The 16,397-nt window shown below is 40.0% G+C and overlaps 2 protein-coding genes across 5 annotated transcripts in view; both read right to left on the bottom strand.

The window, feature by feature from the left end:
* klc2 (kinesin light chain 2) overlaps positions 1 to 7,107 on the bottom strand; it is a 14,663-nt gene extending 7,556 nt beyond the window's left edge. For 2 of the 3 annotated variants that reach the window (XR_010925347.1, XM_067579585.1), the window contains exons 1-3: positions 6,159 to 6,466; positions 2,648 to 2,893; positions 2,227 to 2,566 (exon numbers count right to left, since the gene is read on the bottom strand). Coding sequence is in view for 2 of the 3 variants with exons in the window: in XM_067579585.1 (XP_067435686.1) it covers positions 2,227 to 2,566; positions 2,648 to 2,875 (568 nt within the window). In the remaining variant the exon portion in view is untranslated. Of the gene's footprint in view, positions 1 to 2,226; positions 2,567 to 2,647; positions 2,894 to 6,158; positions 6,467 to 6,873 lie in introns of those variants that run through there. The other variant, XM_067579586.1, reaches the window with a different exon arrangement.
* Positions 7,108 to 8,354: 1,247 nt separating this feature from the next.
* LOC137174023 (phosphofurin acidic cluster sorting protein 1) overlaps positions 8,355 to 16,397 on the bottom strand; it is a 70,006-nt gene continuing 61,963 nt past the window's right edge. For both annotated transcript variants that reach the window (XM_067579006.1, XM_067579005.1), the window contains exons 22-24: positions 14,917 to 15,155; positions 14,084 to 14,203; positions 8,355 to 13,960 (exon numbers count right to left, since the gene is read on the bottom strand). In XM_067579006.1, the coding sequence (XP_067435107.1) occupies positions 13,842 to 13,960; positions 14,084 to 14,203; positions 14,917 to 15,155 (478 nt within the window). In that variant the 3' untranslated portion in view covers positions 8,355 to 13,841. The remainder of the gene's footprint in view (positions 13,961 to 14,083; positions 14,204 to 14,916; positions 15,156 to 16,397) is intronic.

Raw genomic sequence — 16,397 nt, forward strand, 5'->3', positions numbered from 1 at the left:
AAGGAAGAAATCAATCAGAAACCCAAAAATAGTAAGTTTACTGTCACATTCAGCAGGAAATCCTCACATTTGGTGAGCTGACATTTACTAATATTTAGTTTTTTTTGCTTAAAAATGACATTTAAATGATTATTTATTAAAATAGGTTGATGCCAGATCCAAGCAGAACAAAAAGAGGAAAACATTTCTCAGACAAACCCGCCTCAGGGATCAGCATTCATCCAGCAGCACACGGTCGCCTGAAGAAATCCAGCTGCTTCTTTTAACAACTGCCTCTATTTCTGTATTATATTCATTTTTGAGTATCGATGTCTAGAAACTGGATGAAGTCTTTTAAAATCTCCTTACTCCTCTTTTCCATTCTGTCGTTCTGTTTGTTCTACCCCCCCCCAGCACTAACAGGTGTCTCTGATTTATCTCTTCACCTGCTGAGCTTTTAAAGGGCTATTCTGCTCTTTCCTTCGCTCTCCCTCCCGCTACAAGCAACTTACAAAGCAAAACATGACGAAAATAAAGCTAAATGTATCATTAACAGTTATACAAAGTGATGATAATGCTAACAAACCATTCAATAAATATATGACTATCACATATACGCAGCGTTTAATGCTACATGTTACGTCTCAACATGTAAGAGACAAAACTCCAGAGGAGCATTTAAGAGTATTCAGTCGTTAATAATTGAAAAGGTTAGTACTGCAGCACTTACTGTCTGCTTAATGGCAATGAAAGCTGAACAAGCTCTACGCTGTAATGCCCTGGATAAGCAACCTTATAGTTTAAATCCATTTACAAGCCCGTGCTTCTGTTTAGACAGCGAATTAAGCAAACCACAGCTTCAAATAGGGTTTTTGAAATCTATCTCATCTATACCACATATGAGGGATAAACTGTGTAGCTTTGCTGCTTAAACAAGGAGCTACTTGTGTCAGAACGTAGAATAGTGAACGTGTGCCTCGGTGTTTAAATTGCTCGTACAGCTCAGGCTTCGGGGCAGCTGACGCCTGAACGTTTCTGCTACTGAAAGCCGTGATTGTGCCGAGTGATTATGTTTGACATTCCTTAAGTTAAATAAAAGCGGGATTTATTCTGCTCCTGTGCAGGGTTTTCCTTGGAGGTTTTTTTTGAGATAAAGGTGGCGAAGGCTGGAGAAGGTGCGTGGTGCAGCGTACACGGTTTGTGTGTTGTGCACTTAAATAAAAAAAAAAGGTCTGACAGACAAAAGTGTCCACAGGGATTTAAATTTTATACCGAGATGGAACAAAAAGATGAAAAATAAAGGTTGTGACAAATCTGCTTATCTGCCGAATCGATACTATCATGATATTTGGGTGCCGATTCGATTCTTAATTCAAAAGTGATTCACAGTTGAACGAATAGAAAAAGAGGCTTTATTATTATCCAGTTCACTGTGTGCCAAACCATTCACTGATGTCTTTATTCCACTGAAATACAACAACAAACATAACCAGCAGATAAGAGAAATGGTCTGCAGCGTTTCTATTTTAAACTGTTAACTGCATTAATTCATGAATTCATTAATTTGAAAGCATCTTACAGTCTCCTGCCTGTATGAGAATAATAAAGTGAGGGGGAGGCAGAGTGCTCTGCTGTGTTGTTATTACTTTCATGTAATAATAGTCAAAAAAAAAAGATTCAAGGTGTGACTATGAGGCAACACTGCTCCTTATATTTTTTGGGAAATAATACAGTATCTTTACATATAAATGTGAGTTTTTGTTCATACAGGAAGTAAAAAATCAAAATATGTGCACGGCCTTTCTTGTTTTTCTGTGTATTTATGACTTCTGCTTCTACAAAACACTGTAATGCAACATTTGACTTGGATCACGGTTGGTCATTATTACTGAGGGAAAGGTCAACCGTGCAAAATGAGCACGCCTGCCCAGAGAACCAATCATCTCTTCTTCCTGTGGTCCACCACCACACTGTTACTCTCCTCCAACATCAGACATCTAGACTTGTAAACTGGGAGCTAAATCATGTGTAGAGAACAGCTGCTTATTGTGTTGCTTTATTATTGAGTCCCAATATGACCATCATGCAAATCAGAGCAGCTTTCATTTGTGAATAAAATGACCCGTCATGTAAATATCTGCTGTGTGTGTGTGTGTGTGTGTGTGTGTGTATTTAGCATCTTGTTAGCATCTCTCAAAGCCCAGCTGAGTCCTGCTTTAGGTCTAATCACCGCTGCTGATGTCATACCTGGTCCCTGGTCATCGTCGTTGGGGAACAAGTCATCCAGACTGTCCTTTGAAGTATCCCCTCCTCCGCTCCCGCCGCCGCCGCCTCCGGCGCTCTGGTTCTTCTCCTCGGAGGGCGAGACGTCGTCGTCGAACTTCTTGATCTGGTTCATGAACTCCAGGTGTTTCTTCTCCTCCTCCAGCTGGGCCACGCTCTGCTCGCTGCGTTGCAGCTTGTGCTGCGTTCCTGCCAGCTCGTCCCGCAGCCACTGGTTCTCCTGGCAGAGCCGGCGCACCTGAGCGCGCAGCTTCTGCTTCTCCGACTCCACGGCGCTCAGGTGGCTCGACAGGGCGATGATCACCTAGGGGAAATTAAAACATTTATTAGCTAAATGTTTAAAGATATCATTTGCCTATGTTGTTAGCTCATTTAAGACTCTAACCTGAGCCTCTCCCAGGCCGAGCTCGATGGCCTCCAGACTCTTGCGGAGCAGCCCGGACTTCTCCTGGGCGGCTGGTGGCTGGGTGCAGTCCAGCAGGGAGTTGAGGAGCTGGGCGTGCTCGCCACGCAGCGTCTCCAGGCCCTGCATGACGGCCTTAGTGTTGAGGACGATCTCATCCTGACTCAGTCGCTCCAGAGCTTCTTCACGTGGATACACCATGGTGGACATTGCCTGGCTTCATTCACACTGCGGGATCAGAGGGGAGAAAAAAAAAAGAGAAAAAAATAAGAGGAGAGGGAGGATTTTTTTTCTCCCCCTACTCACCACATTCTCTTCATCATGAGAATATTGTAGGAGGTGTTTATGCTGACATCATCTTTTCCGTGTGCTATCCCTCTCGAGATTCACGCGATTTACACACGAGCTGCTCAGTGCGACCACATCCTTTATCTGCTGGCCACTGAGGTCAACTCGAGGTGGGCGAGACAAAGAGCAAAGCAGATGAGATACGAGAAGAAGAGAAGAGAGGTCACATGAGTGGAGGAGGAGAGAAAAAGAGAATGGAAACAGGAAACAATTAAAATGAGGAGGGAGGATATAAAGAGATACTCGAGGAGAAGAAGGTCAAAAAGGAGAGCAAAGAAGAAAACATAGATCAAATATGTTCATAAAAATGAACCCTGTCAAAGCCGAGAAGTTAATACTTGTTGTTTTAATATAAAACTCTCCTGGGCAGCATTCATATCCAATATTTCCTTGTTAAATGTGCTGTAGAGACAGTTTCATTATCCACCTGAGCACACATAATAAACACCAGTCATATAGTCTGTGCCATAAACAACTAGGAAAAGCTAAATGAGGAGCACAAAACTGGCAACAGGATGAAGTTAATGTTCCCGAGACACGTTTACTGCATGATGACGTATTTAAATATCATTACAGAATATACGTTGTTGTCGTTGCGTAACAGATTTCACTCAGATCTCCGTTTTTGTCCGTTTTTTTCTCTAAAATTTCAAATAGGTCAAAGGCCGAATAATAGTTTCCCATTTCACCGTTGCATAACGTTCCCCTCGGGTCGGGGTTAGATGAGATTGAAAGCGATAAGGACTGTGTGTGAGTGTGTGTGTGTGTGTGTGAGAACTCCAGTATATGTATAGTTTAAACCCCTTTTTAGATTACAAGAGGATTCATCCGAGCTCGAAAGTGACGCAGCAGCTGCCAGTGACCAGTAAAGCCAATTAAAATGAGACGCCATCGCTCGACAGATCCGCCACTACGAGAACAGAGAGAGAGAGAGGTGGGGGGGGGGGGGGGGGGGGGGAGCAGAGTGACTAAAGCAAATATCACAGGAGCATCAAAAGTAGAGCTGGACTGACTCATCTGCGTGGAGAATATTATCTGCTGATTTGAGCTCGTCACAGATGCATCTGCGTACGAGTCGGCTGTTAAAATAACAAGAAAGTGCAGTAGTGAAGTGTGAAAAACACGAGTGAGGACGTTAGTTTGGCACAAAAATATCTTATAACTATAAAATGTCCTGAAATCAGTACATATCTTAATCCTAAACTTCTGTATCACAATGTTTTTGTCTCAGTACCTGAATATTTATCATCTAATTGGAGCAACAACTAGCCTGATTATTATTTTCATTATCAATTAATCGGTTTATAAAATGCTCCAGAGCCCAAAGTCACGTCTTCAAATTAGAGCTGCAACGTTTAGTTGATTAATCAATAACAAAATTAATCGCCAACTATTTTGATAATCAATTAATCATTTTGAGTGATTTCTTTTAGAAAAATAAAAGTCTAAATTCACTGTTTTGATTTGTGGACTGTTGGTCAGAACAAAACAAGCATTTTGTGGACTTTAATCAACATTTTTTAACCATTTTCAGAGATTTAATAGACCAAAATGTCTAATTGAAAAAATAATTAACTGATTAATTGATGATGAAAATAATCGTTAGTTGCAGCCATACTGAAAAGTTGCTCGTTTTGTCCGTCAAATAGTTCAAAACCCAAATGTTTGATGAACAAACAGTGACAAAAATCTAACAAAAGCAGCAAATCCTCACAACTGAGAAGCTGAAACAGGCAAAAATATATGAAAAAAAAAAGAGAAAAATATTGGTTGATTGATTTCTGTCACCTTTATTCACCACCAATCAACTAATCATTCCAGCACATGATAATATTTTGATCAAGACTACTGATGCTCTCAGGGGGACACTCGTTCTAAGGAGTAGGTGGCATCTAAAATAAAACCATTAGTCATCATGACATGATCATGAGTAATGATGACCAAATGGGTCTTGAAGTGTTCACTGTTTACTTCTCTCACCTTAATCTCTCAGGTAAATCCAGACAGTTCTCTCACATATAATATATATATATATATGTATATGTATAAAACATATAATATTCAGTCTTTAGGAGAAGACAACATTCAAGCTGTATCTTATTATATTTAGATGACCTAAAAGCCAGTCAACATCTAGAAAGTTCCACATCAGGGTATCAATATACATGTAACAGTGTGAGAGGAGAGATCTGACTCAGTAAATTGTCATTTTATCCTCAGCCTGAAGGTCTAAATATTGACCAGCTGTAAATGAAGCCGTTGCAGTGGCAGCAGGAGGACACAGAAGCCGATTGTGCAACATCGTGACTTTCTCTCTTTTCCTGCTTTGATGGTTGAGGTGCACCTGTTCTCCTTTCCCACTCCCTCCCTCCCTCCTCTCATCTCTCTTTCTCTCTCTCTCTCACCCATCCTCCTCCTCCTCCTCTCCCCCTCCCATCCGCCTCATGCACTGACTGCAATGCACCAATATCCACCACTTCCCTTCAAATCCACCGTTTCCAAACGCAGAAAGGGGAAAGCGGTGAAACCTGCAATGATATCCTCCTTAAATGCACCTTATCACGTACGCATTTATCTTTAATTGGGACTATTTTAGCTCACATATAAACAATAATCTACCGGCGGATGGTTGAGGCCTGAGGCCGGGGAGGGGAGGCAACGTTTGGCTTGGCAGCAGATCAATCAAGGTGACCGACAGTAGAGAGCAGTGATCAAAAAAGGACAAAGCCTTAGCAGATGATTGTAATAATCCAATTACATAGCTGCTAATCTAAGAAATTTATAGGTTTTCTTGGCCAGGTTTCGACACGTAGCGTTGAACTGTTTGTAAACAGTGCAGGCCCGACCACCAAGATATTACACAATATACACCGATGCATATTATGTTAAGCTACTGTACAGTATTTACAGTGTGCGCAGATAAGAACATAATAGATACAGCTCAAAAAATTATGCTTAATAAGTAAAAACATTAGCGAACGCGTATGACACATTTAACGAACCTCGCCGTGGATGTAACGTCAATTTGACAGCTTGCTAAAAAAATATGCCGACATATTACCATCATACGTGATTAATCAATGTCTCCTTAAACTATATACATGCGGCTTCATTGTGATATTAAGGTTATTAATCTGGGTTTTACCTTCATCGAAGACAAGTGCGATGCTTTCTGTCCCCCGAACAAAGCAGCAGGACAATGTTGTGATGCTCCAGACAGACCTGCGTCAAGTTACCTGATACTGAACAAACTACTTCCGGAGAGGGACACCAAAGTAGCGCGATGATTAGGATGCTAAGCTATCAAAAGCACGACAATGCAGGTTGTCAGTGAAGAGAAAAATATACTATTAAATTAAAATAAAAGTATCTTATTTCCAAAAGGTGCTTTAGTAGAGCAACGTTGTCATACGTTAGTAAATAGCCGTTATAGCTAAATTAACGTTAGCTCTTGTTTGGAGGAAGTTGAATTCTGTATCCTAGAAACCGTTAGCTATTTTTTTCCTAGGATGGCGAAGGCATGAACCGCCCTTCTCTGCCTCTGATTGGCTAGTACTCGTTGCCTTCGCTGGTTAGATTTAGGAATGAGGAATGAGATTGGTTACTGTTAGGGTGAGAATATCAGGGTAAACCAATCAGAGGCAGAGTAGGGCGACTGACTGACTTCGCCATCCTAGGAAGAAAAAAAAATCACCAACCGTTACCTGTGGTGTTGACCACAACACGGCACGACAAAACAGAATTAGTTGACACACCACTGAGTTAAGTTTAATGCGATTACAGTTAAAGTTTTAGTCTGTGCAGTGAATTAACTTGTTAGCTAGCGTTAACTGCCGCTTTCTCTTTCACCCTCAACTTACCCAGACTGTCACTTGACGACGAGGGACAGCAAGAAAAGCTGGATTTGTCCACAGTGTTTGGCTGTTACTGACCGGCCATCCCCGCAGAAACTTTAATTCAGTGAAGAGGTGATGCTATAGTGGATGTAACCTCAAGTGTCACAGCTGACAGAAATAAACTGGATGTGCCAAATTGCCAGAGTCCACAGCCAAAGATTTACTGAAATCTCAAGATGAGTCACGCTGGTCAATTTTCAAGCGGGGCGGGAAATCATGTCGCGCATGCGTAGGGTTGAGGTTCGGCACCTAGAAAACATTAAGTAAGGTGGATACCTTATCTTAGGTTTTCTCTTATAGATTGGGTTTAATTACTCTTTCTAACTCTTTCTCTACTCTAACAAGTTCCTGTTTTTTTTCTATATTTAAGTTAAATGGCTGTCTGCCACTCTCATAGACATTACATTGTTGCTGCATGCAAACAAAGATTTGCATGCAGCAACTCCATAAATACAGCAACCATGAACCTATTACAGAGTACAAATGGTAAAAACTACTGGGATACTAATGGGATTAACCTTGAAGATCACTGAAGTATTGTATCAAGGATACCAAGTAGAATAAAACTTGAATGTATTGTTTTGTGGTTGTTCATTGACTGGAACTCAATCTGTACAACACGACGCCCTCTATTACACTCTTGATTTGGCCTCAAGCTTGCCCAATAAACAGATAGGTCTTCATTTTTTCGAACAGGAGCATGTTATTGCATGTTTAGAAACATGGTGACTTCAAAGTAATATTTACACTAGCTCTAGGATCTTACTCAAACCTTTATCTAGAGATTGATAGCTGGTAAATCTGGCAATAAAACAAGATGAAGGTCTTTACTGACTTCCAGTCTAGAAAAACAGCAACAGGTGGAGGTGAAGTATCTTGCTTCTCTGGTGATCTTTGTATTCTGATGTCAGCAGCAGCCCTCATCTAAAGAGGCTGTTAGAGGAGCAGAGAGGGCAGCAGTGCAGGAAGAGGCCCCTTATGAGCCACTGACCTCTTTCACAAAGATCATCTGCACTGTTTATTTACACTGTCACTCTCTATTTTCCCCTCTGGCTATGCACTATTACCCACAGAACTGAAAATGATTCAGTTGAAACCATGTTATTTTCTATAGGCTATCCCTTTGTTAGTGGCACATTTATTTATATTTGCAAGGTTGGTTTTTTTTTCTCCTGCATGATTCATTAATGGAAATCAAAGCTTTATGGGGAATATCTTTTAATTCAGAATTTCTATCACAGATTTTGAAGCCTATATGTTTTTCTGCAAGGGTTATTCAACCTGCATTTACTTGTTTTATTTGTCTTTGCAACCTTGTAAGACTTTATTTACAACTGTATTTTAAAAAAAAAAAAAAACTATATTGTTTGCAATCTTACCACCATTTTTGTTAGTGTGAAGGTTTTAAAAGTGCAAAAATGTGCAAAAGCAAAGAGACACAGGTATACAAATCAGGAATATTTTTATTTTAAAAAACAAATGAAACAATGAACACTTCCACTTTTCATCCCACATCTGTTTGATTGACAAACGTAATCATGAAAAAGCAGTACTACAAAACATGTCAAATTAAGAAAAAAAAAAAAAAAAAGAACAACAAAAAATAACTAGAATACAATATAACAAGTACTATCTGATATGTACAAGCATTATAGTTTGTTATTATAATTATTGTTATAGGCAAAAGGCAAAAAAGCTGAAGACTGCTGCAGAAGAAACGATGGCATGTGCAAAATACTCTCCACAAGTCCACAAGCTTAGGACGCTCTGCTGCGTGCAGAGCCTTGTCAGGCAGAAATCTACTGCTTTTATAGGCAAATCCCGTTCCCATGAGGACAGATGGCAAATTTACAAGCTGTTGGGGGGGTGGAGGGGGTGAGGGACAATATCTTTTCAGATAATTTTCAGAAAGCTAAGCTTGTGGAAGCCTGGTGAAGAAGACTCTCTCATCAGAAAAGGAACATTTTTCTGAGGACGGTGGAGAGAAAAGACACTGCTGATCACTGACAGAGATTATTGATGGACCAAACAGCTCCTAATCTCTAACCACGACTAGTCAAGGACAGAGGAACCATCGGTACACCGACACAAACACAGGTCGACATAGGTACAGAGGTACAGGTAAAACACACAGGAGCAAGTTCAAGACTTTACATGTAGAACAACCAGCGTTTTCAAAGAGACTCTAGGAAAACATGTAAAGTGTAAGAATGAGAGGGGGGAAATGTTTTTTTTAGGTGGCAAAGACGAGAAAAACAGCAAAACGTGGCTGTGATGGAAAAGCATTCAGTTCCTCCAAACATTGAAATGATGACTTTAGAACAAGGATCACTTTGTTGTTAATGTATTTTTAGTTATCAGCACCCAAAATAAAACCCCACAACTACACATTTACAGCTTTTATCACTCTTTTTTTTTTTCCGATACAATCACAATTTCTTCACATTTTTTTTGTTTTGGCATGATTTTGTTTCTAATGCCTCTCTATCAGTGGAATATCTCCAATTGCAGTTCAATCCGTGAGCAGGAAACTCAACCTTTGACCTCCTTATGGAGGCTGCAAGTGAAAGAGGCATCAATAAACTTTTATACAATTTAGGAGAACTTTAGATTCACATCTTTGCAATAATTAGACTAACAACACTACAAGGCAAAGAGCATTTGGAGTTAGTAAAGGTTCTTGTCTAACAGCACACACAAGATCATTGACCCCCACCATGGTTAAACTTTACAAGAGTTTCATTCCTGTACATTTTGGCAAGATTTTTCTTGTTGAAATCCATTAGTCAAATTTAAAAACACAGTAACCTTTTATAAAGCATACATAAAAAAAATCTATAAGTTGTCACTAATAACTTTATTAATGGTTAAGATACTTAACAGATCAGTAACAAGTACCTAAAATAAATAGTTTTGGGTTGCCAGGTTGTGATTCCAGATTTTAGGCTCATGTACCGCAGTAGTTCCCAACCCCTCGGCTATGGACTGGTACTGGGTCTTGGAGAATTTGCTACAGGGCCACAGAGAAACAAAAAAGCTGAATAATAATTACATAACTTGAATTTTTTACAGATTTTTTTGCCCACTTGGGAGGCGAAGCAAGCTGTGAACACAACATTGACTTTTAAGCTAACATGGCGAACATGTTAGCAACCACTTGCTAATTTACACATTCAACAGACATGGAGCAACATTAGCAGTCATTTAGATTCGTGTTTCTGTCCGCCTGATGAATTAAAGTCCAATATTCACTCTCCTTTTAGCTCTGTTTTGGTCTCCAACTCCTGTGGCAAATATCTGGCTCTTAAACCACTAAATGCTCCACCATCTTCACCTTAGCTAGCTGCTAACTTAATCTATCTGCTGTTTGGTGTTGGGCAGGTAGTGTGCAGTGGATTTTAAAGAGCTTTCCGTTGAGAACAGCTGACACATGTGGCTGAAAATGAGGTTGATGATGCCAATTTAGCGACTTTTTGGGGCAGACTTGATTTTTTTTTTCCCAAAACACACAATTTACAAGAGGAAGTTTATTCCAATGGATCCTCTAATATCATTAGAGATAGATTTAGATGCATACTGAGGAGACAATAGCAGTAATAGCTAATGTCTGTTTGACTTCATTGTCTTTATTTAATTTTTTTTAAATCTTAGTAATATGTAGTTATGTTATGGCGTCACATATATGCAGATTAGTGCGCGGCATCATCTGACAACATCTAGCAACTTTTTGAGCAGGATTTAGCTACTTTAACCTAAACTTGCCCTAAAACCAAAACAATGAGCTGAAAGACGCTAAAACGCTCAGCAGAGCTGAAGAGAACTGCAGAGTTGTGTGATACATCTCTGCAAGTTCATCACTACCAGCTACCTCTTTCACATTATACATAGTCATTTGACCCACTGTTTATATTTAAAAATACTGATTCGTGCGCCTTTAAAAACAAGCTGGGGAAGCTAAACAAAAGGAGCCCTCACTGAAATTTGAACTCACAACTTGGCAACACAAACTTTCCATTCGTGACTTGTAGCAGCTCAATCCTGAACATTAATCAGTTTTTAAATGATTTATTAACATTAATAAAGTAGTAAGTGGCAAATTATAAACCCTTTTTAAGTATGGGTTATTTTAGTGGTACCAAAATGTACTATTTTCTTAGAAAAGTCTTAAGCTTTAGTTAGCTTTCATAACAGTAAATGTTGTACTTTCTTAGTGCAAGTGCAAGTTTCAAATGTATTTAATTTTGGAATGAAACTTCCTGTCCTCAGGTCGGATTATGTGACCTCTAAGTCAAACTACAGTACATTAACGCTCATTGACATCCAGGAATAACGAAAGCCAGCCTCTGCATGGAGGCTATCGGTCAGTCAGTCTGTCAAGCCCTTAACTGGTTGTCAGCAACACAAGTGAAAAGAACTGCAGGTTTTCAAAAAAGGGGGCTGCGATCAAGAGGTCCACCAGCTCGGCTGTTTGTTTTCTGTTGTTTACGCAGAAAAGTTGAAGAAAAGTAACCAAGCTCGCTGTCCGTCAACTGTCCATGCAGAGAAAATGACTGCAGGGGAGTCATTTCTAAAAATTTGAAGCGAACTGTCTTGTTTTTAGGCCAAATAACACCGACTGATTAAATTACAGACACGTTTCCTCTCGGAGAATGTTTCCACTCGTGCCTTAAAAATCAGCCGTTCACAAAGATGCGAGACAGCTCTAAACTAAATTCAATACATTCAAAACATTTGGAAGTTACTTAAAATGAATCAACACCCAACTGAGCGTTTGTTCAGCGGCGACGGACGAGCTGTTAACCAAACAGAGAGCGAACAAACAAGCGAGCCTTCAGGGGGGTGAAACCTCGTGTTTCGAGACGTGCTGCTGACATCACAACTGTAACACTGTAATATCGACACAGGAAAAAAAAACAAAAAAAAAAAAACTTTCTAATCTATTTCTCAAACAAAAATAATCTAGCATTTAAATCAAGACATTGGCATTAACACTATTTTCTTCTAAAAACTATTTTGCTAATACTTCACTGGAGATGGAAGAGAGTTACGATGTAGGCGACACAAGGTAGAGCTACACACGCCTGGTGAGCTTTTCTTTTTTTTTTTTTTTAAAAACAGCTTTTAGAACAATTATTATAAACCGCTATTGACAGTACATTCTTAATTTTACACCAAAAGTTTAATTTCAATCAAATTCTTTCGATAAAACTGAATTAATTTTGTGATTTTGTTTGTTTTCAAGGTGTTTAGTGGTGGAAAAAACAACAACAAAAAAACATCTGCATTCGCCTTGTGCCAGGCTACAAAGTAAACAAGACGACCACTGCGGCTTTTGCAGCCCTAATCTGATCATCGATGATATTGATAATGTCCACATCATCAACACACAGTGCCAACACACACACACACACACACACACACACACACACACACACACACACACACATACACACCAATTTGCATGCCCTCTGTCACATGGTAGAAAAACTCCTATTTAGTGATTTATTTTTTTCTTTTAGGTTTCTGACCACATTACATTTATTTCACCACATACACGCACACTTGTTACCGGTTACTGTACACTCACTAATCACCTCACGACATCCTAGATAAAGCATATAGCAGACCTGTACCAAAATAACTGAAATCTACCTTTTTTTTTTCTCTCTTGATAAAATAAATCTTATTAAGGAGCCCCAAGAGAAATGGGAATGCTTAAATGATATTGAGGGGGGACAGCTGGAGACCAACATTGTGCTTTATTGCGGGTGTTTAACTCCCGTTCTAGCGGTGTAGATACTCATGGAGAAGCAGGGCTTAACGCATCCCATCCTATTCCCGTCAACGCTGCCGAGTTTGGGATCTATCTGTTGGCTCTGCTGTCGAGATCGCTAATCGTTTTTTTTTTTTTACCAGCTGCAAACACCCAGATGGTCCACGTGTATTCATAAGTGCATAGCAAATAAGAAGATAAAGAAATCGTGGAAACTCCTCACAAAAAAACGTACACTATGCATCACAAAACAGCATTAAAGGGAAGGCTTTTCACTAGAGCACAATTATTTTTTTTTTTAAAAAAACAGACACTTCCCCTTTATATATTCTTTTTTTTGTTGTTTTTGAAAGAAAGTTTGGCATTAGACATCCAAATGACTTATTTTGGTACAGAAAAAATGTTTAAAATTGTTAAATGGAAGCCCTTGAAATAAAAAAAAAAAGAAACAAATGGGTCTGCTTTGAAGGGCTGATTGGTTTTACTGATGTAGGACATGTGGAGGAAAAATTCATTACATTACCAGCCTTTTATTTATCTGACTGTGTTTTGTGTTTTCACTGGCTCGTGTAAAAACACCGAAGCCCTGTTGGCATTACTTTCTATTCTGTGTTACTGTTTCCGGCACGTGAGTGGCGTATATCTGTTAGTTCGGAGCATGCACGTGTGGATCGGGTCTCGAGGTGAGCGGGGGACTTCGAAGAAGGGGGGTGAAAAGTTGAGGGTCAGACATCAGGGCTTGAAATCGATGAGTCGTTGCATGCTGTTGCATTCCATAAAACGGAAACGTAAATGGCAGTTAGCTAATAAACTTGTGCTGTAAGCCCCTTGTAAACACACACACACATACACACATACTGTACATTCACGTGTGCATGCACACTCGCCACACACACACACACACACACTCACAAACACACACCAAAAGGGGCGTTAAAGTGACTAGTAACAGCGCTGAAAACCCAACACCACACTCCTCCTCTCCCTCCCTAAAGAGAACTAAGACGACTATAGCGGAAATGAAATTAAGGAAAGAAAGTAGTCCAGCCACTCGACTCGTCTTCTCGAGGCGGGGTTCTGTGCGCAAAGGGGGGGGTGACAGGATCGAGGAGAGTCAAAGGTCGAGTCGGGGGTCGGAGGAGTCGGCGGGCGGTCGACCCTAAGAGGGGGGCTTGCTGTAGCCGAAAAGTCCGACAGGTAGGTATTTGACGTGAGTGGGCCACTGGGCGGCCAGCTGGAAGAACTTCACTTCGTTCCACTCGACGCCGTCTATGGACACTAGAGGGAAACAGAGAGGAGAAACCAAACCTCAGTCGACTTAATAAGATAATAAAACTCAGCGAGGATCGATTTAACTGAAGAGCGGTGGTGTATCAAACACACACACGGAGGAAATTGTACCTTTCAGGATGGTCTGCTGCTGCTTGGCAGAGCAGATGAGTCGGCTGATGCCTTCAATGACCTGGCTCTTAGAGTCTACATCCTTCTCCTTTGGCTTCTTTCCCAGGAAGATGGTGGGAACTGAAAAGAGAAACAAAGGTCAAAAGGACTGCGTGCGTCATAGACTACTTTTTGGGACACACGTCAGACTTAAGGCTAGTTAACTGGGGATGGCTTGATGGTTAGGGTTAGTGGGTTAGTGGGTTAAGGTTAGGGGTTAAGGGGTTAGGGTTAGTCTACGTAATGTCCTCAAAAGTGACCATGATCTGTGCGTGGGTGTGTGTAAAAGGAGGTTCGGGTCACAGCATTAACTGGAGATATTAAATATGAAATTGACTGTAGGCCATTATTGGCACTGGACTTTATTAAAATAATAAACTAAAACATTAAATCCATTAAAAAAAAATAGGGCATAAATGACTCATATTGATTAACAAATGTAATAGTGCTGGAATATATTCTGGACAGTCATGTCATCTATTTTGATGGCTGTTTCTCTTCTGACCTCAGCTACATAAAATCTTTAACACCTGCATTTACATTTTATTATTATCTGTTTATTATATAAGAATGTAGAACATGAAAGCTGTCAGCTGGGGTACAGCAATCTTCCCACTTATTGTCTGTTGTCACCCTAAACACCCTATTTTTGTTTTATGGGCATTAAAATGTGTTAATAGTGTATTTACATCTTACTCACATATAAGTTTTAAGAATCCCTATCTGTAATATTATTCATTCTGTACATAAAGTCCTGAATAATCCCTTAAAACATCTCCCATCATTCCTCTCACCTTTCTTGTTCTTCTCCTTGGTGACCACAGTCATGGCCATGGTGCTGACCTGGGCCTGTGGGTCGTTGCTGCCCCCGCCTGGTAGCCTGCTGACCTGCAGCGAGCGGAAGGCGCTCTTCAGCGTGTTCTTGCAGCCCGTGTCGCGTCGCTCGCCCTCCCGCCGCTTCTCAGCCAGCGAGGCCAGCCAGTAATCCACCTGCAGGCCGATGGCGTCCACGCCGTGAGACATGCTGGGGCTCCTGCGGACATGAAGCGTTTATGATCACATGTTCGAAACGTTCCCCCGCAACGAGAGAAAGCAGCTGCTGCACTGAGCTGCAGAAACCACAGCTGGCTTGAGAAACAGTTTTCTGCAGTCTTAGGTCATAGAGAGGAAACAGACCCTCCCTTTTGAACCATTATATATAGCAGGTAACACCCTGTTTCATATTCACACTCTTTTTCTGTCTCCGCAGCACACGAACATCACACGAACATCACACGAACATCACACGACACGTGACCTGCCACAAGTCATTTCAGTTCAATACTGCAGCAAAAGATGCGCGCGCACAGTTTTTTGTACATTATGTGCAACATGTGCACTGAATGTATTCTGCAGAGGCTGAAATTAGACAGATTAGATCAGACGCAGCTGCAGTCTGTCTGGCTCTTCAGAGTGACTGCAGAAAATTAAAGGGATGAAAACATGGCTGAAATATCAAAGAGTCTTTCACTTCTTGGAACTGGATCCCAGTTAAAGCTAAACTGGTTGACAAATGAGGTCCCAGAAGCAAAATGTGCTACTGTTTGCTTATAGAACAAAAACAGGTGGTTAAAAAGCATTACAACCTGTTACATCTCAGTATTTATAGTATCAATACATCTTGGTGTTGTATGTTGACAGTTAATATATTATATTGCCACAACAGAATATTGATGTGATGTTTTTAAAAAAGAAAATACTGAACATAAAAAGGAAAGACGAGGAAGATCAAGTAGAGATTCAGTGAAAAGAGCAGATGCAGGAAGTTTATGTACATTAATAATAATATAATAAAAAAACATCATCATCAATGATAATAATCTTAATTTACAGAGCACTTTCCATATCCCACTTAAAGTGCTTCAGAAAAGGAAGACAGATTATAAAAATCATTAGATTTTATGATAAAATAGATCAAATAAATTCCATTAATGTAAGTTAAAAGAAAATTAACAAGAAATAAGACTGTTTAGAAAAACATAATAAAATCAGGAAAGGTTCTCCCATAAAACTACATGTACTTCTCACTGCACTACTTTCATCTGACAGCTTTATTTTATTGTAAAGCACCTTTATTGTTTTTAAATATGCTCTATAAATAAATGGACATATTTGATTATTTTGTAAAGACACAATTTTACACATAAAACATACAATATGATGCATAAACTGTAGATTATAACAGTAACAGTAATATTAACAGTACGTGAAGCAGTTATACCATCTGGTCCACCAC

The sequence above is a fragment of the Thunnus thynnus genome, chromosome 22 (assembly GCF_963924715.1).
Source record: "Thunnus thynnus chromosome 22, fThuThy2.1, whole genome shotgun sequence".
Classification (NCBI taxonomy): domain Eukaryota; kingdom Metazoa; phylum Chordata; class Actinopteri; order Scombriformes; family Scombridae; genus Thunnus; species Thunnus thynnus.